Raw genomic sequence first — 24105 nt, forward strand, 5'->3', positions numbered from 1 at the left:
TTATGAAGTAGCAACGAGAATAATTTTATGATTGGGGGGTCACCACCACATGAGGAGCCGTATTAAAGGGTCGCGGCATGAGGAAGGTTGAGAACCACTGTCTTACTCTACTAAGCATTAGGGAAAAGTTTAAAATATAGTGAGAATTACCAAAATGTGACATTTAGACACAAAGCATATTTTGTTGGAAAAATGGCACTCGAACACTTGCTTGACCCAGTTGTCACAAACCTTCAATTTGTGGAAGCGCATCAGTGAAGTAAAATAACAGGAAGTGTAACAAAATAAGGTCTGTCTTGTACGTATATGTGTATGCACACATACATGATGGGGCCTCGAAAAGTTCACGAGAAAATTCCATTGTCTTTTAATTCTATTTTTCCATGAACTTTCTGAAGCCTCCTTATAAGTGTGCACACACACACATATCGCAAATATTTTTGCTTTCTTCCTTCCCTTATTATGAAGCATAAGACATACACAGGACTAGTGTGTTTTGGGCTGTATGCATATTAGTTGTAGCATGTGCCCCACGAGGATGACTTCATACTTGTTTTACTTAGCGGTTGCACATGGTCTAAGGAGGGATGCACAGACCACGCATGGACTGTGATGGGTGGCGCTATGTGCCAACTTGAGCAGGCCACGCGTCTCAGCATGTGCAGCAAGCCTTCATTTTGTAATCTGATGCACATCAGGGCAGTGTCCCCAAGGACACTGGAGACCCGTATCCACTCGATATGGCCGCTCTGGCAAAGGTCATGCACCCCTAATCCTGCATTTGACTCAATATCCTTGATCTCCAGTTCTTGGAAGGTGAACCAGCAACCCTACCACCTGATCTGCAGATTTTGAGACTTGTCAGCCCTACAACCCCATGAGCCTCCCCGCTGACTTGTCAAGGTGGGGCTCACCAACCCCTTCAGTCAGGAGAAGCCTCCAGCCTGATGTCTGACCCATGGGTTTGTGACTTGCCAGCCTGCACAACTGTGTGAGCCACTTCCTAGACATAGATCTTCTATGAATATATAGTTCTACAAGGGAGCTTTCAAAAGTGCATGGAAAAATGAAGTTCAAAGAAATGGAAGTATTTCCAGGAAATTCTTGAACTCCTCATATATATATAAGTTTGCTCCTCTACAAAATCTAGCCTAAGACAACCCTGCTATTATTATTGTTTTTCATTAGATTAATTTTAACTCCTTACGGACTTAGAGTGTAAGCAGAGCTCAGTGCTAGCTGAGTGACCCTCAGTTCAGGGGCACATCCTGCAAATGGTAGGGAAAACAATGACCCTCAATCCCTCTTTAACTGAGTTCATCAGACAAGAACTTGGAAAACTGGTCATTAGGACAGTTTTTCAACCCGGCGGGAAACCCTGAACAAGCCACTCAAGACACGTGTTTTTTCGTTCAACGACTTGCCTGAAAAGTGAGATAAAACACACTGAGGTGGTTCATCAAATGTTTATGGTGTTCATAATCTAAATACTTAAGTAATATCAATAGCCAAAAGCAAACCAACTTTAGCACCTCAAAATTGTTATACCTTCAAAGTTCATAACTTTTTCTATTATTGTATTTGTATAGTCAGTTTAATTGGTTGAATTTCTGGGTTACTAAAACGTGTGAATTTGCCCTTATCCTCCTTTCCAACCTTTAGGAAAGTCATTTCTCTTTTCAAACACTAGTAATATACTTACCCGGGTTATTTTACCTTCTGTATGTGATTAGACATAATGAAAAATATCTCAGGATCAAGTTTAAATTATTTTGTATTTAAGCACTCATTTTACAAAACATGGTATCATGGTCAATTAAATTTACAGCTTCATTCATCTGGGTAAATTGCCTTCAAATTATGCTGTAGCTAATACGTGTGCTAGGTTGACATGCACGTGGAGAAGTCACACAGAAGCAGCTGCTTTTTCAATAAACTGGGCCAGTTTCACATCCTTTTTGGTCAGTCCTCCACAGTCGTGCGAGGTGAGCGTTATCTGAACCTGAAAGAGAGAGAAGCAGTGATGTCTCCAAGCTGCACTTCATGTTCATCTGTTACCCAGCATTCATATTGGGGGGCTGGGAGGATTAAGCCATTTTTAAATACGACATCATGGCGAAGCACTGCATTTCCCAAACCAGCAAACTCCAGGGCCAGAGCCTGCACCATGCAGCTGAGCAGAGACAAAAAGGTCCTCTCATACGAAGAGGCAGCTCAGCTGCCAGAATCGCCAAGCCCTGCTCCTTGAAAGAGAGAGAGCGACTGAGGCTCCACTTTGGCTCTCATTACTTTAATTGCATGGACTATTTTCAGGTCACTGGGAAAATCCAAGCTATCAAATGTAATATCTTAGCTGTGATGTTAAAAAAGCACATTTCCAAATTAGGGAAAGAGGAATGGATTAACACTTTGGGATGGAGCAATTAAAAAGCAAAACTATAACTATATGTCAATAAAACTGGAAACCAAAAGGGGAAATTTTTTTTTTTTCGAAAGAGCAAAATTATGGGCAAGAATGAAAAGTTTATCCAGCATTTGGGTGCTTTGGAGTCCCTCCAATAACTCCCAAAAGCCATCTCAGAAAGTTTCTCTTTTTTCAAGAAGACTTCCAGAAAGAAAATAAGCCCCACAGAAACCTAGTTGACTAGATATCCCAAACAGTATGCCCATAAGAACAGGGGCACTTGGAGTTTTTTGGGGGGGTAGGATATGAGGTGCTTCATTCTGCTCACTGTGCCCCCATAAGACCACTTTTTGGTCCGCCCTTTGTCTTTACTAAGGCACGCTACTCCATAAACATTTATCATTTAAAGCACAAGCCTTGAGAGAATTTATTTCCATGAGATAAAAAAGGATCTCACGTGCTATTATTGATCTCAATGACTTCGATTAAGAGCTTTTAAATTTTATCTACATGACTGATACTCAAGTTTAACTTCTAATGTGGCCCAATGTTCTCAGACTGGTTTCAGCAAAAAAATTAGACAGCTTCCTCCCTGTCCACACGAGCACACGTGAGCATCCGCAGTCATTCCAGGGATCCTCAGGAGGATGGTCAGAGAACACTTTCCCAAGCACACAGACATTTATCTGCACAGAACAGGGCCAAGAAGGCGGAAGTTCCTTAAGCTCCACGATTAAGATGACCCCCCAAAGTCAGACAATTTCAGTTACCTTGTTGTACACGTTGAACCATTCCGGGTGATGATTCATCTTCTCTGCTTGGAGGGCAACCCGGGACATAAAGCCAAAGGCCTGCAGAGGATGAATTTAAAATTAAACAAGGGCACTGTCGTCTGCTCTGGTACCAAAGAAAGACAGAGCTGGGGTCCTGTGGACGCCTGGAGAAATCAAATAAGAAAGGGATTGCTCTCCACAGGGCCGGGGTGACAGTGTGGCAGGACTGTGACCTGCTGCCTGGCGGTGAAAAACAATCAGGCTCAAATAAACAAACCAGGAAATTGGTCTCACCCAGTGACCTGTCTGGACTGTTCAATTGTCCTCAGGACGAGACTCTCCAAATAGCACAGGAGTCATTTCCCTTCAACCCGGTGCCCCGGGTCTCACTAGCTGGCCCCAACCGGAGGAGTCCCTTTTCAGACACCACGGACCCTCCTGGTTTCCGTGACTGGGCTGCTTGCTAACGAAGGCACCGATTTCCAGACTGTGGAGAAAGGGCTTCTGGGGGTGCGGGAAGCAAAGCCCTGGTGAAATGAGCGGTCTCCCAGAAGGAGCGGAGGCGTGAGAAACAATGTCACTCACATCGAGCCATTGCTACTAGTGGCCATGGGGCTGCCTCGGACTCACAGGGCCCCTTGTCCAGAGGAACAAAACGCTGCCCTGTGGTCAGCTGCAGATCAGACCATGGACACCCACGAGGGGTCACTGGTGGGTCTTCGGATGCAGATTGCCAGGCCTTGCCTGCTGGTCCATCTGAGTCTGGAAGCACCACAGACACACAAGCTTTCTGGAGCAGAAGGGTGGGGCTGCATGGGCGGTGGCCTGGCCGGGATGCAACCCTGGGGTTACTACGAGGAAGGGGAGGGTCCTCCCACTGGACACCACTGCCCTCCTGACCTCTCCAGTGAAGCAGAAAAGCCTGTGTGGGTCCCCTGCTCCTTCATCGTGACTGTGTACCTGCCTCCCGACAGAAGACAAGCCAGTGGGTGGCAAACCCAGTGACAGGCCAAAGTGTGGCCTTCCGGAACTCTGTCGCCTATCACAGGAAGGTGGAAACAAAACTGTGCTGACCAGAAGGCAAACTTGGACTGAGAGACGGGGGCAGGGGGGAGAACTGTGTTTGTTTTTACATTCCTGTGAGGGTAACTGCAAACAATAGGAAGTGTGTCCCTCCATGGTGTCCAGAAGACCAAACTATTGGTAAGGCTCGGTGGCAACAGCACATTAGTTACAGAGTTGTAGTGGCATTCATAGGGCAGTACTTGTTACCCACATGAAAAAATACTTAATGTCCAGGAAGACCACCACGCTGCTAACTGGGCTATGTCCTTTGGATTATAAATGACATCTGGGCACATTTCTTAGTTTAAAAAGGGAACGATGGGCCCTTTTAAACAATTCTGTCTCATTCATAATGGTTCCTGTCTCAAGAGCCAATGTAATTTCTGATAACGATTCTCATTAAGTGCTACTGGAAGTTTGGCTCTATCCCCAGACCCCATTGTTTGTGCAAACAGTGCCTGGTCACTTAAGCTTTTAATCTATAAAAGTCTATAATTCATGTATTGTAGTATGAAAAGCCAGCCTATACATGTATAATTAATTTCCTTTTCTCAACAGTGTTTTGAATTCTATACCACTGGCTAAATTAATAAAACTATGAATAGAATTACCACCACCCCCATGGGGATGACTTGCAATGTTCTGTATTATAGTATGATAATTATGTCTCTAAAATGAACCAGAGACATATATAAACCATATGAATGGATTTGGGGATTGCACTTAATCATAGTCCTAACCTGAAAACATTTCATTCTTATGCAATGGCCCTACTCGATCCTCCACCTTATGAAGATTTCACTGAAGATATGGGTGCCATAGCAAAGTGTGGTGAAGAAATCAGATGTTGGCCATCTATCAGAAAGTATAACATCTGAGTCTTATCGGCTTTTCTTAAAAACAAGAAGCCTTCTAAGTGAGGCATAAACTAAGTCCACATGGAAGAAACACACCAGCTTATGTGATATCTCAGGATTGTAAATAATAAAATCCAAATCCAGCTTAAATTCTGAACACCCATTTGCAGAAGGCAAAAAAGCCCAAAAGCTATTGGCAGAGACCTCTATCAATCATGTCTCCAGTGACCGCCCACTGAACACGGTCCAGGGATGCGGCGGCCTTGCTATCAAATGGCGAGCCTGGCAAAGCCAATTGTGGAAGACGTGGTTAGGTTCAAATGTAACCTCATCATTTGAGCTCCCTTTTGACCCATTTTAAGGTGTGTCAGTTTTTACTATTGTCTGGCTTCTTTCTGACTGAGGTTTCCTCCCGTTTTGTCTTGTCATTGTTGTTGGGTTCTGTTTGTTTGTTTCTTGGTTTTGATTGGTATGATTTTCTGTATATAAAATCTGCAGTGGCAGTAACTGGATTAATAATCACCCAGGGGCGTGGCAGGGGAAGGTGGAGGAAGGCAGGGAACTAACAACAAGCATGAGACAAAAATGTTCTGCATACAGTGACGGTTGCACAATTCTTAGTATGACTGAACTCTTAAATTGCATGACATATCAATTAAATGCTAATAAAAATATTGGCAAAAAAGAGTCTCGCTTTGACATGTGAGACCTAAAGGGTGTCACTATTGGGAAAGGATGAAGTTCAAGCAAAACTCATATATCCATGTAAGGAATAATCAGTGGGAAAATACTTTCTCTTCCACTCACTCTAAAGGAGGAAAAGGAAACGTATACGCACACTGGTACAGAGTAAGAGATCAATAACGGGGCAGACTGCTGCCACAACCACCCCTGGCCTAATTGCACAGGATAAACCCTGCAAAATGTAACGAAGGGTACAAAGCTCCTCCACAGCCTTGAGAGTCTAAGATTCCCCAGTTACTGCCTCTCAGAACCAACGTCTTTCCTTTCCTCTTCCGCTTTGCGAGGAACATTCACACACACTCAGACATGCATCACACTGCAAATCTAGAGTGGGAAGTATTTAGCCCGTGGGCCACATAAAGCCCTTGAAATCAATACTAGCTAACATCACACGCTTCAACAAAGAGTTCCAGCCATCATATGAGGGGTGGGTTAATTAAACATTTGACCAAATATAGCAGGCTAATTTTTTAAGTTGACAATGTTATAAATATATGGCTCCTGGCAGAAAAAAAGGTCCCCCATCCCTGCTGTAAAGGAATACCCTGACCTGGACTGAACGGGGACAACAACTGAATGACCTAAAATTATATGAGCACAGTAAGTCACTGCCCAGTTCTGAAGCCCTGTGGCCTGGATTTCTTTGAACCACGTTCTCTTAAAAGGCCCAATGAGGCTTAGCGTCACCATCTCCCTAAAGCCAATAGGAAGATCAATATCTTAAGGTGTATATGTAAAAAAAAAAAAGCATCTACCACATCTATAAAGGATGTAAAATATTTTTTTTAAAAGACATCCAGAAACTAACCAAATGTGTTTTTCTCAGTTTAACATATTTCCTTTCAACTGTCACCTAATACATGCATTTAATAAAATATCATAACGCTTAATAAACCTTTTACAGAGGATTTACACATAAGTCACCTTAAGTAAAAGAATAATCCATCTGTTCTACAAAGATTATACAATCCTGCTTCCACACATAGAACAAATATTCCTGGGGGGGAAGGGGACTTTAAATTTATAAACTAGAAACATCCATAACAATACATATTCAACTTAAAGCAAATGAACTACCAGGAAGTTAGAGGAATACATGCTGTTGGTATTTTGTTGTTGTCGTTGTCAAAGTCCTGTCGAGTCAGGTCCAACTCACTGTGACCCTGTGCACAATCGAGTAAACTCTGCCTGGTGCAGCACCACCCTCACAACTGTTACGTTCGAGCTCATCAGTGCAGCCACGGTGGCCATCCATCTCATCCAGGGCCTGCCTCTTCCTCACCGCCCCTCCCGTTACCCAAGCATGATGTCCTTCTCCGGGGACTGGTTTCTCCTGACAACAGGTTCGAAGTACGTGAAACAACGTCTCATCATCCTTGCTTCCCAGGAGCATTCTAGCTGTCCTTCTTACAAAACAGATTTGTGGGTTCTTCTGGCAGTTCCTGACATTTTCACTATTCCTCGCCAACACCGTAATTCAAGCGGATTCTTCGCCGGTTATTCAGTGTCCAACTTTCGCATGCAAATGAGATGACTGAAAGCACTATAGTTTGGGTCAAGCACACCTTACTCTGCAAAGTAACAGCCCTGCTTTTCAACCCTCTAAAGAGGTCTTGTGCAGCAGATTTGCCTAATGCAATATGTCATTTGACTTCTTGGCTACTACTTCCATGAGCACTGATTGTGGACCCAAACAAGATGATAACTTCAATATCTTTTCCATTTATTATGATGTTACCTATTGGTCTTATGAGGGATTTGGTTTTATTTACATTGAGTTGTAATCATACTGAAGGCTGCGATCCTTGACCTTCATTAATACGGGTTTCACAAGAGGAAAGCGAATTTTGGGAATAATAAGGGCAACAAATGTATAGATGTGCTTTACACAATTGATCTATGTATTGTGATGAATTGTATGAGCCCCAATAAATTGATTTTAAAAATTATATTAAAAAAAAATACGGGTTTCAAGTCCTCTTCCCTTTCAACAAGCAAGGTTGTGTTATCTGCATATCACAACTTTTCAACCTTCCTCCAATCCTGATGCCACAATATTCTTCACAGAGCCCAGCTTCTCAGATTACCTGCCCAGTTTATGGACTGAATAATTGTGGTAAAAGGACACACCCTACTGCATCCCTTTCTTGACTTTAAACCACTCAGTGCCTTTGTTCTGTTTGAACAACTGCCTCTTGGTCCATGTACAGGTTCCACATGAGCACAATGAAATGTTCTGAAATAAGGATCTCTTCCAGTCAGTTGGCGAAGTAGTTGTCTTCCAAATTCCTTGGCATAGATTGAGTGAATGCTTCTAGTGATGCATGAGCTTGTTGAAACATCGCAAATGGTACCCATCAATCCCTGGAGCCGTGTTTTCCACTAATGGCTCAGTGACGCTTAGATTTCTTCTTTCAGTCCCCCTGGTTCTTGTTTATATGCCGCCTCTTGAAACGGTTGTTTGTCAATCAGCTCTTTTTGGTACAGTGACTGTGTTTTCCTTCCATCTTCTCTTGATGTTTCCTGCATCATTTAGGATTTTGCCCATAGAATTTCTCTACACCACAACCAAGGCTTGGATTTTTCTTCAGTTCTTCCAGCTTTAGAAATGTCGGATGCATTTCTTCCTTTTTGATTTTTTAACTTCTGGTCTTTGCACATTTCATTATATTTTACGTTGTCTTATCAAGCTACCCTTGAAATTTTCTCTATTCAGCTCTTTTACTTCATCATTTCTTCCATTTTCTTTAGCTGCTCTTTGCTCAAAAAAAACCAAAAAGGAGTTTTGAAAATTTGGAATATAATGAGGAAGAAATAGGACCAAACAGCAGACTTGGCAAATACAGGAAAGTATCTATCTCCACACTCGAGAGGTCTCTCTGTGCAGTTCTAGCTACTGACTCCAATCAGAGTCTAAAGGCCCTAAGCTAGCTAAAAGCATAAACTTTATAAAACCACTCCATAAGAGGAAGCTGGAAGCAATTCAAGGCATAATACTCTGTAAGAGATTTAGAAAACAAGTGTGAAGAAACAGGGAAAATTAAATAGAAATCAGCAAGAGTTTAGAAGAACTAGAGCAGAACTAATATCTAATATTCAGATATGTATGGTTCCTAATACAAAAATAACATAAAAATCAGAGGAGAAAAAATTGGGAGTATAATTAAAGAAAATGTTCTAGAAACAAAAGATTTGAATCTATACATTATAAGACTTCAGTCATCCCTACGCACTGTAGTAAAATTGGTGAGCCTTAAGATTTTTTAAAAATGACAACATCCAGGCGAAAACATCAACTTACCTATAAAAATTTTAAAATATCTGACTGACTTCAAACTTCCACATACACACATTCATTACAAGTCAGAAATGCTCCATCAAAGATCATCTATGTGAGACCAGCAGGTCAACAATTACTCTACAGCAAAAGTGATTAAGTGAAAATAAGGGAGCAAGGAAACTTTAAAAAAAATAGTCAGTGGAGCAATGTGTGCAGAGATTTTAGGAACGAAAGTACAAACAAAGACTTGTACACCCAGCTAAACTGCTGTTCAAAATGTAAATGCTACAGACACACATTTTTGAAATGCAAGCACTCAGGGAATAATTCCAATTCATACTTCTTAGAGAAACTGCTAAAGGATGAATAACCAAGAAATGAGTGGGAAAACTATATCAAAGGCATTAACAGAGATTAATTTATTCAATTCTAGAAACACATTTAGATATGTATTGTCCATGTAGGGAGTAGAGCTATAGAACGTAATATAAATGTTTACATACTATTAAAGGAGTTGAAAGAGAAGGAAGAAAAGGAGAAGGTATATATAAACCTTTTGAAATTTAAAAAGTTTAAGGGATAAAATATTGGTACTAAAACTAAAAATATGTGATAAGAGATGTAAGAGCCACCACTAAAAGTATTTAATTTTAAAAAAAAAACACTAAATATATATATAAAGCAACAGATCCAGATCATTTCACAGAATTTGACCAAGCCTTTAAGTAACAGCTAACTCAAATACAATTTAAACTGTTCCAGAGCACAGAAAATTAAACATTTTCAAAGTATTTTTATAGACTATCATGTCGTTTTTATAGACTATCTCCAAGACCCTACAAAAATACTGCATAACAAAACTACAGACCAATTTATTATTTGTTGAATCTTAACAAATCCTAGCAACACAATGAGAGGACAAAACACTAACCATGCAGGGTTTGTTCTGAGAATAGAAGGACAGTTCAATATTAGAGAATATAGGAGGGGTACCCCCCCCCAAAAAAAACAGAATTCCACCCAAACACTGTGTATTTAATTTTTTTTACAAAACAACCTTATCACCTTCAAAGTACTCTCCATGACACTTAATAAATTTGTCAAATCTGCAATTCTATTATTGGAAACATTTTTCAAACTCATCTGTTTGGGTGTCTGACAGCACCTCCCTCATTTTTTTCTTCACCTCTTCTGCATCATCAGATCACTGTCCTTTCATGTTCCCTTTCAGTCGTGGAAACAAAAAGAAGTCGCACAGAGCAAGGTCAGGTGAGTAAGGTGCATGGAACAAGAGAGGCATGTTGTTTTGGGCCAAAAAGTGGCTCACTGAGAAGGTTGCATGAGCAGGTGCATTGTTGTGGTGACAAAACCAGTCCTGTCTGCCACAAATCAGGCCTTTGTCCCACACTGTTACACAATCTTTTCAGAAACTCTAAAGAGAAAGCTTGATTAACAATCTGACCTGGTGGAACAAACTCCAAATGCACTACAAGTCAACATTTTTGTCCATTTGGGAAATTGATGGACGTCAATCGACATTTCACCATTTTTGACACGAGAAAACCATACACTTGAGTTTTTCCCACAGCGCTGTCCTTGTAAGCTGTGTTCAACAACACAACAGTATTTGTCACATTCCCCCCGCCCCCCAAGCAGGAAACAATTTCACAGTTGCACACTGGTTCTCTTAAATCAAACAACGCTAAACAAAGGTGCTCAAGCAAAATTGCTTTTATGAAAAAGTTCACTATGACCAGAGAGAACCTTACCAGGTAATGCCACTGCCATTAGGTGCACTAACTTAGAGTGTGGGGAAAATGTGTACTATGAAAGCTCCACTCTGACCAGCATAATTCTGGTTTTGGGGGAGTACCCCCTTGCATTAATAGGGTAACTCACTATATTGACAGATCAAAAGAAAAATGATTTCTACAAATTCTGAAAGGCATTTAGTATCTATTATTTATTTAAAACTCTTGTATAGGATATATGTATTTTTCAACCTGGTACAAAGGGGCTTCAAAAAGTTCATGAAAAATTCCATTATCTCTTAATTTGTTTTTCCATGAACTTTTTGAAACCCCCTCATATCTCAATCCAAAAGTCAACAACATTCTTTTTTTTAATAGATCATTTTATTGGGGGCTCTTACAGCTCTTTTTTATTTACTTATCCAAAATGCTTTTTTTTAATTTTAATAAATCATTTTATTGGGGGCTCTTACAGCTTTTATAACAATCATCAATTGTATAAAGTACATTTGTACATTTGCTGCCATCATCATTTCCAAAACATTTTCTTTCTACTTGAGCCCTTGGTATCAGCTGCTCTTTTTTCCCCTCCCCCTCTCCCCCCTCGTGAACCCTTGATAATTTATAAAATTTTATTTTCATATTTTACACCATCCGTTGTCTCTCTTCACCCACATTTCTGTTGTTTGTCCCCCTGTGGGAGGAGTGGGGGTTGTACACCGATCGTTGTGATTGGTTCCCCCTTTCTCCCCCACTTTCCCCCTACCCTCATGGTATTGCTACTCCCATTATTGTTCCTGAGTAGTTTATCTGTCCTGGATTCTGTATGTTGAGAGCTTTTATCTGTACTAGTGTACATGCTCTGGTCTAGCCAGATTTGTAAGATAGAACAGGGGTCATAATAGTGGGAAGGAGGAAGCATTAAAGAACTAGAGGAAAGTTTTATGTTTCGTCAGTGCTATACTGCACCCTGGCTGACTTGCCCCTTCCTTGTGACCTTTCTGTGAAGAGATGTCCAATTGTCTACAGATGGGTTTAGGGTCTCCATTCCATCCCTCCTCTTATGGCTCTTATAACAATCCATACATCAATTGTATCAAGCACATTTGTACATATGTTACCATCGTTTTCCAACTTTTTCTTTCTACTTGAGCCCTTGGTATCAGCTCCTCTTCCCCCACCACTCCTGACCAAGCCCCCACCAACAACATTCTTAATAGGAAAAAAAAAAGAATTGCCATTAATGTCTAGAATAGGGTAAAATAAATATCAACACCCTTCCTTTACAAACCACTAATCAAAATATACACTGAAAGATCTTCTTTCAAATGGAATCCAAAATTTTCTAGGATTAAGCTTAACCAAAAAATACATGAGTTCTATATGTACAAGACTTTAAGACTCCTAAAAAAATTACAAATCTGACTATATTAAAATATTTCCTGTATAACCAAAAAAAGCCAACAAATAAAATTTAAAAAGCAAATCATATTTGTAACACATATTTCCTTGACACATAAAGAGTCCTTACAAAGTTAATAAGAAAAAGACCAATCACCCAACTTTATAAAATATGCAAAGGACATGAAAGATAACAGAAAATAACTTCAATAGCTCCTTATGCAGAAAATGTAAAAATCTCTCAATCTCATTCATGTAAGAGAAACACAACCGTGTAAGTTAAACTGATCTGATTGACAAAGAAAAAATTTGATAGCATCCTGTTGTCAAAACACAGGAGAAAAGGCACTCTCATACACTGTAGATGAATATAGATCGATAAAATCACTACAGAAGGGAATTTGGTAAAAGCTATCAAAATTAAAAATACTCCCGCTCATTGGAAAATATTTCCATGTCTACAGACCTAACAATTCCACTTCTAGGATTTGCCCTACAGATGTACGCATACACATGAGATCGTCCTCTATCGCTTCTTGTAATGGCCGTAGAGTTGAAAAGGTTACTATCTATTACCAGGGACTCGCTAGCCAGATTATCATGTTTCGTCCACTGGAATAGCAAACAGCCATTCAGGAAGAATGAGGAGCTATTCATCTGCTGGCACGGAAGCGCCTCTAAGACACAATACTCAATGGGAAAAAAGGATTCATAACAACGGCTTCTAAGTTTTTTAGAAGGAAAGGAAAGAAACTCTGCTTTTATATGTATTATATCTCATCCGAACCTGGTCACAGTGAATGCCTGTAGCTGGGAGAAAAAGGAGGAACTCGATGGTTGAGAATAAGGAACAACTTGTTCTTTGGTACCTTTCGAATTTTGTACCACATAAATATCTGATTTTCGGTTTTTTTTAATTAATTAATTTGGGGGAAAAGCTAACAAACCATGTAAACGAAGGCCTCACACTGTAAAGGGAGCCAGGGCCCTGCAGTGCACGTAACCTGGTTCATATTAAAATATTTTGGCTCATGTGAACTTCTTAACATATGCCTACCTGTTTAGGTGGGTTTTTAGTGCCAATTTACAGCATAGTTTGTCTGTGAGCCATGTTCTGTTGCGCTACGGCCATTTCAAACAAACATATGGCCAACAAATAACATATAATGGCTGATAATGGTTTCAGTCTTTCCTCTATTGCAAATTACAAACCTTTTATGAACAAGTCAATGAATGCATGATGAAGTATGACTTTTTAAGTCATTCTGCCATTTTAGGGAATGTAAGCATTACAATCACAGTAAATTAGGCCGATGAAGTTTGTCATTTGGAAATCTCCAAACCATCAGCAATTAAAAGGTTTTTCCATGAACCCAAATCAAGTATTCTTTGAGAACCTGAATTTTTTTCAAGTTCCTTTTGTTTCATTTTATTCCATGAAACTATGAAAGAATATCAGATGCACAAAACCAAAGCAAAAATCTTGTAGCAATCTGTGAAATGTTTAACAGCGGCCGAATAAAAACTGCAGCTTCAGTCCAAATAACATGTATGATTTATTTAAAGTTCTAAGACTAAACTTCTAGCACATATTTACAATGCAAATCTTTCATTCCTCAGAGCGATTCTCTTTGATACAAGTTCTCTAAGTCAGCTGCCTTTTATATTTTGATTATAGACTATTTTAATTACGCACTAAAACAGAACACATCTCCCACTAAGAAAATGAGCACCGGCTACTCCAAAGTAATTTCCCCAGTACGATCTCCATTAAGCCTCTAAATACTTCCTTTACTAATTCAATGAATTAGAACTCTATTGTTTATGAATCACCTTTATGTTTGTGGGCCTATAACCTTCCTTTCACAAAACACAATTGCTATGGAAGGAAATTGTATTTATGTCTGATTAGAAATGAAAACACTATCACATAAATCAGTTTGGGCATTTCTTCACGTCTTGAAACATGATCGGCAATTTACTCTAATTGGTGATCAAGGAAACTATCTTGTGATCAATTAAAGTAATTACCAGATTCCGGCAACGCAACCTACCTTAATTTCAGCTACAGCCTGCACTTCTTCAACTTTAATTAAAAATAATGAAAATTATTAAGCAAAATGCGAGGCAAGATCATTGCCAAGCACGCACATGCCATGGGACAGGACCTTTCCTTGGTCTCGGGGACTTACCAATCACACAAACCTCCCAGTGCACCAGGAAAGTCAGACTTTGAGCCGGAAGATGGCTGCGTGTCTCGCCGTGGCCTTCACGTGGGAAACACTCTTTGTTAACTGTTGTGACCACTGCAAAGGGAACATGAGGGTTTACCTCGTGAGGGCAGACCCATGCCCTTTCCTCCTGATTGTCAGCCAAATTCTGCACACCATGGTTAAGTGCAGAGATCTTTGGGTCAGAGATCTGGGTTCAAGTCCTGACTCGGTTCTTCACTACTTACAGAACTGCAGGGCAATTACGGGACCTTTGAAAGGGGCTGCGGTTTTCTCAGATGCAAAAAAAAAAAAAAAGTGGGAGGGATCTTCATGCACCACACTCTGATAAGCCTGGCACTCAGTTAATGCTGGTGATCATCACCATGGCCACCGACACTACCATGGTGGTGTCTAGCCCAGAACAAATCATTCGTTCCCAAATCTTGTAGATAACTTATCTATTTGGAGGGAAAAGGAACCTATCTGCGCAAGGGTGAGATTAAACCAGAACCGTTTCTCTGTGTGGTTGTGGGATTGGCACTCTGCAGCTGAGTATTGTAGCTGAACTGATGACTTATGCCTCCCTGGGGAAGCCAGACAGAGACTTTACCTGAGGATCATTCTCTGGGCAGTTTGGTGTGTGTTCGTAAGGGCCAGCAGCCAGCCCCACCAGTCCTGGGTTATAGTCTCCCTAGTCTCCGTTTGAGCCCCAACACTGGTCTCCCCGGGCCCTTGGGACAACGTCCTCAAGGGACTAGAAGGGAGCGTCTCTGCTGTGCTCTAGCATGACTCGGTTCTGCCTCAGTCACAGGTCAGCAGTCAGTACACCACCAAGCAGAGCACTCACTTCTAAAGGCTGCCTTCCAACACTGGGTTCACCGGACCCTAACACTTCAGAGCCTTTTGAAAGAAGTTCTTAAATTGGCATTCGGGGTGATTTCCATATACCCTATCAAGCCATTTGGGAGACTGAGGCAGCTCTGTAGACAATGGCAGGGTCCCATTTTCAATATGCACTATGAAGTGAAAAAGCAAGATGCAAAGCCACTTTCTTTGGCAGAACTAGAGTGCATCGTTGCATTAGAAAGTTCCTCTTGGAGTCCCGGTTTCGGAAAAGCCCTCTTTGTTAGAGGCTTATCAGCCTAAGTCAAGTCTTCTCCGGGCAGCAGGCTATCCAAGGGGAACAGGCTCACACACAATGTCACCCAAGGGCCCTTCATTTCTGTTCCCCTTGTGTTGAAAACTCTCCAACTGTACAGATTTCACTCGGCTGATGTCTATCAAACAGACCTTTTGACTGGCATGACCCTGAAAAGATAGCTACTCATCTCCAAATTCCTCTTGCACATACATTTGAAGTCTGTCCCCATATGCACCATCCACTACTAACTGCTCCGCCTGACTAGCTCCTTCTTGAATTTCTCTCAGCTGTTCCACTCTGCTCTCCGGAAATGAGCACATTTCACCCGCTTTCTGGCTTCTCTTCCCCCCAAGAGTACACTGACTGCAACACGGTTTCAAAAACCACCCCAAGGGAAATCCACCAGGGCGCCCTGAACCTGGTGCTCCCTAAAGTCACAGACTTCCGGTGAGTCCCTGTTGTCCTGCCGGGGGTTTTCTTTCGTACTGTGTCGAGAATCCATAAGCTCCTGGGCATTTTCATCATTACAAAATTTCTAGAAGTTTGAATTTATATGGGGGGCGGGGTGTCCCTAGATTTTAGCTGTATGCATGCAAACCACTAACAAAAGAGTGTTGGCTTGGCTTCGTGTTGGCAACCAGCTCCAGTCAGCGACCGATTTTTCAGTTGCCACAAAGCCCCGTAGTCTTGAAGGGTAGATACAGTGCATTTTGAAAAATCAACAAATATACAAAATGGCCTGGTCCCCCACCCCGCTCCTTTTTCTTCTTAGTAATCAACCGGCTCCTTTCAAGCAATGGAACTCTCACTTACTCAAGGTCATGTTTGACATGAAACTGGCTTGGCCCATTATCATAATCAAAAGAATTTATATGCATTTAATTAATTATTTTTCAAAACGAGAGAAAAGGCCTTCTGCTCTAATTGGGGCATGTTATATTAAACTGAAATCGAGATCTTGCAACAATAACAAACATGGGGTGGGGGAAGAACGCCATCATCCCACCTTGGCAGGGGTGGGGCCCTAAAAATACAGCAAAACCAGACGGAAACTGGCTTAATGATACACATTTTGTCCCCTAGTCTCCGCCCACTCTGCGTCACAAAATATTTGCGAGATAAAGATAAACTTGTGGCGAGATACAGCAACAAGTTCATACTTTTATTTTTACTCTGGGAAATCAGTCACCCCGCGGCCCCCCTTAAGAGTCTTAAAGCAATTTCGGCACCACGTGCCTATATTTTCTGTACGGAAAATACGTTAATAAAGTATTCCGGCACAATCAACCTCTTGATCACTGCCAGAGGATGGCTGCATGGTACTGTGTCACCGTCACCGGGAGACCCGCCGGGCTGCCAGGCCCGTCTCCGAGCGGGCGAGCGGGCGCAGCACTGAGCTGGGCTGTGGTTTCCAACGGAGCGCGCCGGTGGGGCCCTTGGTGAGGGCCCTGGACCTGCCAAGAGGCCGCGCACCGAGCTGAAGCAAACCGCCGGTCTCTTCGGGGTTGATCTCCACCTGTTCTGGCAGGGTTGAGACGAGATCTATCCCTGCCCTTGCAAACTGGAAGCGGGGACGTTTTTGTGTTTTAAACAGTACTCATTTGGTAATTAAAGGTGATCGAGAGTGGAACAAGCTCAGCACTTACCCTGCTTTTTGGTAGCAAAGACCTCCCAGGCCTGGTGGCGTCCTCACATCCTCAGAGGTTCTAATCCGAGTTCTGCCTCACTCCACGGCCTGGCCCCAGTCGGAGCGCCCTCACCTCTGTGAGCTCCGCCCGCCTGCGGCCCCAGGCGCCCCACCTTCGCCAGGATGGAGGCTGCGCTCAGCAGTTCGAACGGGCTACTGTGGACCGCCGCCAGGGCTTTCCAGCCGGCTGGAATGCTACACGGAGCCCCTTTCCCATGCTGGAAAAGTAGCTCTGGGTGGCACACGGAAAGCCTCGACATTCACGGATAATGCTAACTCCACGGCAGCACGAACAGAGGAAACATCTAGAAAGGACACACGCTTATTCAAATCAGTTCCTCGCACTGGCCTGTATAAATCTACCTTAATTCCAGCTGTTGATTGGGGATTTTTTTAAAAATAATTCATGATCTCCTGAAAGGAGGAGGAAAAAATGCTTTTCCTGAGCACATATAAGAGGGGGAGTTTGTTTTAGAGCAGGCTCCCAGTCTGTCCCTCCAGAGCCGCCTCTGTGCAGGTGGGGGCTAGTGGCCGCCACTCCTACCGAGGGAAAGGGCTGCAACTGGCTCTAAAGCAAGGGGACCCAAAACGCAGACACCCAAAGGGTGGGGGCCCCCGGCTCTGCCATCTGATGCAACTGCTACTGGGGGGGGGGCTTCTCTTCTGTTGTTAAACATTTATTTCATACCTTATGCAAATCAGACTTTATATTTTGGGCAATACTATTTGAGAAATACTCAAGTCAAATTAAAGGCTTCAATAGCCTTGCCAAAAGCACTGTGATTTTCCTATAAAAAAATTATTCCAATTTGTTGATCTTACATAGGATGAAACATACTGTAACAATCTTCATAATTTATGTCCTGTTGGGACACAATGATTTAAAGTAACATAATACAGAGCTGCATCACGGCTAATCTAAACCACCTGACCAGATAAACACCAGCTTCCCTTCTCTCTTCAGCAAGGGCATTTCTGTTTATTGTCATATCGTTTCCTCATCCTGGGAACATGCAGAATAAATGCAACCAACCTGCATTGCAGTGGGAGGCTGTGCTGGCCTTTCCCATGTCAGGAGGTTTGCGCACACACAGGTCCCAATACGATGTCAAGGGCTTACGAGACAGAAAACAATCCAAGAATTCCACCCTCAAAGTCATTTGCAGTGGAGCAAATATGGATTCATCCAGGACAATCTGGACCAGGTGTGGTGTTATAAACCACAGTTCTTGTTGCTTTTCTTGCTTTGTTTTATATCACTGAAGAGCTAATTCTTTAGCACAAATTACGAGGCCTTCCTATGAGCCACTCCTGCGGTGCTCATGGGCACTCGGGCTCTGAGCAGCCAGGCCTAATACCAAACGAATCAATGACTTTGGGGGCTGAGGACAAAGGGGGAAAGTTATGGAACTAACCTTGAGATTGTGCCTTTTTTTTTTTTTGAGCTACAACTACACGGACAGCCTTCGAACTTGGAGCATTCTCTGGGTCCCTTTGCCCTCCTCACATATTTGAACCCTTTACTGGGCAGACGGAGGTGGACGGGGCACTGGGGGAAGGGTTTAGAGTTACACTGGAGAAAGAAAGAGTGCAGGGACACTTATGCATTCGGCAGATAATAATTCACTGAAAATATTTTAAATCAAAACAAAATGCCTGTCTGACCAAATTTCTATAAACTTGGTTGGGAAGAGGAAAACAAACAGTTGTTGAAGGGTGGTTTCAAGTACTGCTTTCCGCTGTGGCTGAGAGTTTTCAAAGCTTGCCATGCTCCATTGGAAGTGGCTCTGCTTCACAAGCTGTTCTGGTCGGTCCTGCCAAAGAAACGGTCTGATACACTTTATTACAAGTTTATCGATTTGCTTACCCAGGCAAATATATATATATATCTCATTATCCCTGCCCATGAAGACCAGTGTCAAATCTGATTGCTCCGCTGAAAGCAACACGATTACCACAACCCAAGTGGTTGGAGACAGTACTAGCAGACAGTAAGCCCCCCTAACCATCGCTCTCCTGGAGTCCACAGCAACGTCCTCACCACACCGAGCCAGCCCCCTGCTGTGCGCAGAATCTAGCCAATTTGACCAGCACTTTTTCAGTCTCGCACAGGAACGAGGACAGCAGGTAGTGACTTGCATTCCAACCTGGAGCCTTTTGATTTGGGGACTCAAAGGGCAAATGTTTGGGAGTATGCCTTTTCAGGAAGTCGACATTGGATAACTTTGGTTAGAGCCTGACACAGGGCACCTTTGTAAAAACTCCGGTAAGGTAACAGACTCCGAATCCGCCGTGTGATTGGTGACGCTCCAAGTGAGCAGTGTCAACAATGGGTGCAGGTAATGAAGGGCCTGCATGTTAAATCCCGTTTCCAGGACCTCTGCTTCTGCTGTCTGCCTCCTCAGTTCAGATGTCCTGACCCAGTTCAAAGTCAGCACACAATGCTCTGACGTCATAAGGTCTTAGGTCACCACAAATTACTATGGTCTTGTGCCTGAGCAGGGTGCAACAAGGACACAGCGCCTAGTCGCTGACTTGCAGTGGGACTGTCACCCAGCCCTGCCTTTCTCACAGTCCTGAATCTTCCTTTTTGTTAATCTGCATCCCAGAGTGTTAGGCAGCAAGTCTATGCCCAGGATTCTATCCTAGGAAAACTCTCAGGCTTGTACACACAGAGAGAACGATGCTTGTTACAGGTCTGACAGCAACGACAAATACCGGAAACTATCTAAATGCCCACCAATCAATGAAATGGGTAAATGGTTAATTATCCAAACTTTTATTTGATTTACAAACATGCTACAAGAATATGAAAACCAAATCAAATTCACTCTCATCAACTCAATTCTGACTCCCAACGACATAAAGGTAGAGGAGAACTGCCCCTGTGGGTTTCCAAGACTGCAACTCTTTCTTTGTAGGAGGAGAAAGCCTTGTTTTTCCCCTGCAGAGTGGCTGATGGTTACGAACAGCTGACCTTGCAGTTAGCAGCCCAAGGTGTAACCATCAGGGCTCCTTCAAGAGGACAAGAGCATTTTAAAAGCACACCTACTCTACCAAAGCAGTGCACTAAGACCGAAGATAATCGGATGAGGGCCCTAACCCTGACTGAGGACAAGAACATGAGGCATGCCGATTGCAATGCACAGTGCCCTGACACACACAGCAATGTCCAACAGTGAGAGAGAATACCATCGCCGACCTGAATGTGCAAGGAACCGGATGCCTCTCGTTACTTTCTGATTGTTCCCGCTTTAACCATACAGCCCTTTTATGTTCATCTGATGCCTGGAAACGCCTACAAGTAGCCTCTCTTGCGACCAAGGAGGGCCTTCTCCACATCACTGATTCTTGCCGACAGCTCTTAGGGTGCCACAGCGCCATTCTTTGGACCGCTGGTTCTCCCTGTTCAGTACCAGGGGCAGGTAAGAGAAAGGAAAAATAGTAAGTGCATGTATGAAATATTACTGCTTCAGCCCAGGCCCTCACTAAAACCCAGTGAGCAGGTTTGTCGCTCCCATTTTAGAGAGAAGAGAATGAGGCTCGGAGGGGGCAAATCACTTGTTCAGAGTCCCACACCTCATAAATCCAAAGTCAACTTTGCCTGGCCCAAAGTCTGTGGGTGTGCCCTTGGCTACAAATCTCTGATGTCAGATTATACTTTCTGCACTTACTGATATTACTGCAAAGTTCATTATAGTTCTCTATGATATGCTATTAAAATGATTTCTTATAAGGAAAGAAGAAATCACTATATGTACTTTGTTTGCGTCATTTCCCCTGCGCACTTTTCTCCATCATTACCACGGTCATGTTTAATTCTGTGTCCGGAATCTGCTACCATTATGATGGTGTCCGACTCACTCGCCATGTGGCTCCACAGTTCCTTGATGTTGGGAAGCAGCACAACCCCCCAGATGACCTCCCCTGTAGAACTGAGTCCGTGTCCATGCGCCAATCACTCCAAAGAAATGTGCATCTACCACGTGCAGCTAGTTAGGTCAGCCTCCTGACATGGGTCCTTTGAATACTCCACCTACAAAACACCGCAAAGAGTGTCTTGGACTAAACTAGAAGAGCAATTGTATAATTTGGGGGGGCACAGGATAAATGAAAAGGTGCTACTTAAAAACCTTTTGTGGGGGAAACATGAGGAGCTGATACCAAGGGCTCAATAGAAAGTAAATGTCTAGAAATGAAGCAAGGCAACGTATGTACAAACGTGCCTGACGCAATCAACGTATGGATTGTAACAAGTTTTAAGAGTCCCCGATAAAATGATTTTAAAAAAACCTTTTTCCCCCATGTCCTGTGAAAATATGAGATGCTAAGATAAAGTCCTCTTTTGCTAAATACCTATAAAAGTAACAAATTATTTCAGAGAATAGTATCCCGTGACCACAAAAATGACAACTGGACCTATTAGAACAAACAGTCTGCCCACCAAACTGGCAGCCACTCCTGCAGCAGGCAGGCAGAGTGCACCGTGAAGAGACCCCGGGGTCAGCTGCTCAGGGAATGTGCTCAGAGTGCCGCCTCCGGCCACCCGAGCATCCGTAGGCGTGCCAGCCGGCCTCCGCACGCAGCTCCCACGCTTATCCCAGCGAGAACGTCCCACGACGGGCTGTGGCGGTGCCAAGGAGTCAGGGATGCAAAAGAGCTCTGTTTCTGTCTGTCTGGGTGCCGGAGAAAACAGAAGATGCCTGCTCTGAAGTGGCCCACATCTCACGTTTTCAAAATACTCATCTCTGTAGAACCTCATGAGGTCGCAGGCCCCACTGGCCTCTGGTCTGCCTGATCGCACCTCATGCACCTCACGCTCCGGATGCAAACGCGGAGGCCATGCCTACAGTGTTCTGACACAATGAGGGGGCTTCAAAAGAGCCCATCATCGGCTGGGTTCCCAAGGACTTGCTGAAGCCTCCTGCATTGGTTGCCGATCCGGGACTGCGTTAATAGGCTGAGCTGTGGGCATGGGGGAGTAGATGGCGGGCGGGCGGGGGGGACTTGTGGAAATACACTGAGGGTGTTGAGAAGACAGCACAATCCAGAGCAATGTCTGCCAGGGACCGGAAGGGCTGGAGCCGTCACATGACCCAAATCCTCTAGCCTCAGGAAAACATCTTTTTTTTTTTATCTTTTTATTGCGGGCTTGTACAACTCTATCACAATCCACACATCCATCCATTGTGTCATGCACATTTGTACCTTTGTTGCCATCATCATTCTCAAACATTTTCTTTCTACTTGAGCCCTTGGTATCAGCTTCTCGTTTATTTCCCCTCCCTTCCCCACCTTCCTTCCCTCACGAACCCTTGATAATTTATAAATTATTATTTTTTTCATGTCTTACACTGACCGATGAGAAAACCATCTCTTAACTATATTTAAGGCTTGGGTTCATTTTGTTGACCAAAGATGTGTTCTGCTTTCTCTTGAAATCTTTCTGGGACCATCCACGTCAAAGGCTTGGAGACCGTACCAGAGCAAAGTCCGAGAAGGGACCACGCTTGTGGTGCTGGCCTCTGTCTGCCGCCCGGGCTGGTGACGTCTCCCCTCGGCCTCGGCCTGGCCTCTCCAGTCCAGGACGGGCGGGAACGCACAGCCAGTGCTGACCCACCCACGGTGTGTGACGTGCTGGCTTTCTTGGTGATTACAAAAAGATTCTTCTCCGATCAGAATGGGAACCTCCCCGGCCAGCAACCGTGTCCTTTAGGAAGCGAGGGTTTGTTTTCGCCTGGCTAATTGGGAAAGAATCTAGAGGCCTCTGTGCTGTGGTGGGGACCTTAGAAGTGTTTTTACAAGCTCCAGTAAAACTTGAAGGTAGTTAAGTGCCCAATTTATCTTTCAGTCCCATGAACTGAGAGAGCAGAGCCCTGTCACAGATGCCTATCTCGACCTTTGCAGAAAGAGCACTTTTGAACCTTCTGACATGCTTCGAGGGGGCTGCTGCTGGCTGTGGACAGGAGGCTGTGGTCAGGCCCTCGTTACCGTCCTTGGGTCCAAGGAAGGAGGGAGGCTGAGAGCTGGGTCCAAGCGTGGGGGGTGCTGCCCAGGACATAGGGGTCTCTCTAGTTTTTTTTACACAGACTGGGGCACCCTCGCCACTATGTCTCTTGGCTGCCTTGAGCTTTGGGGAAACCTGCTCCCAAGTTCCTCCCATGATCCAGTGGCTGTCCCCCACACACTATGTGGCGAGGCCGTTTCCAGAGACAGAGTTTCACATTGTTCCAGGATGTCAAATGAGTAACAACAGAAACAGTAAAAACCTAAAAACTGGAAACGCACTACATTATCCTGAGCTGATAAGACAGTTACCGAATGGGTCCGGCCCCCTTCTGCGTGTCTACCACTTACAAAGAAGGCGAGCAGGACCGAATGGCAGCTGAAAAGGAACGTGGACTCCCTCAAATTCTGGAAGGTTCCAGGTTGGTGTTTTCTCTTAACCTGCAAGACTGTTCAGTATTTTCTTTAAACATGTTTCCTTTTTGTTCAGGGAGATTGCAAATGTGACTTTTTAGAACATTGTTGAATGTTTTAATGACGAGTTGAGTTTGTTTTTTTAACCTGCTCACAAGTATGATAATAGAGAAAAATGAATGGTAAGGTAAATTAGTATGGCCATTTAGTTAAAGCCTTTGGATTTCAAAAGAAACATTAAAACCTACTTTATTTAAAAGCTTAAAAAATTAGAGCTGATAGGATGCCTGGTGGGGCTCAATCAAAGGTAATGTATCAGCGAGGAATTACTAAACCCGAATGAAGGCGGAACATGATGGTGGGACAAGA

At 43.3% G+C, this 24105-nt stretch overlaps 1 protein-coding gene across 1 annotated transcript in view; it reads right to left on the bottom strand.

The window, feature by feature from the left end:
• Positions 1-1756: 1756 nt before the first annotated feature.
• The window catches only part of PCBD2 (pterin-4 alpha-carbinolamine dehydratase 2), a 51634-nt gene continuing 29285 nt past the window's right edge, over positions 1757-24105 (bottom strand). Inside the window, exons 3-4 of the mRNA XM_013006064.2 lie at positions 3175-3255; positions 1757-2002 (exon numbers count right to left, since the gene is read on the bottom strand). Of these exons, the coding sequence (XP_012861518.2) occupies positions 1907-2002; positions 3175-3255 (177 nt within the window). The 3' untranslated portion in view covers positions 1757-1906. The remainder of the gene's footprint in view (positions 2003-3174; positions 3256-24105) is intronic.

The sequence above is a fragment of the Echinops telfairi genome, unplaced genomic scaffold (assembly GCF_000313985.2).
Source record: "Echinops telfairi isolate 266 unplaced genomic scaffold, ASM31398v2 ScPeMD7_7469;HRSCAF=8507_1, whole genome shotgun sequence".
In the NCBI taxonomy this organism is placed as follows: domain Eukaryota; kingdom Metazoa; phylum Chordata; class Mammalia; order Afrosoricida; family Tenrecidae; genus Echinops; species Echinops telfairi.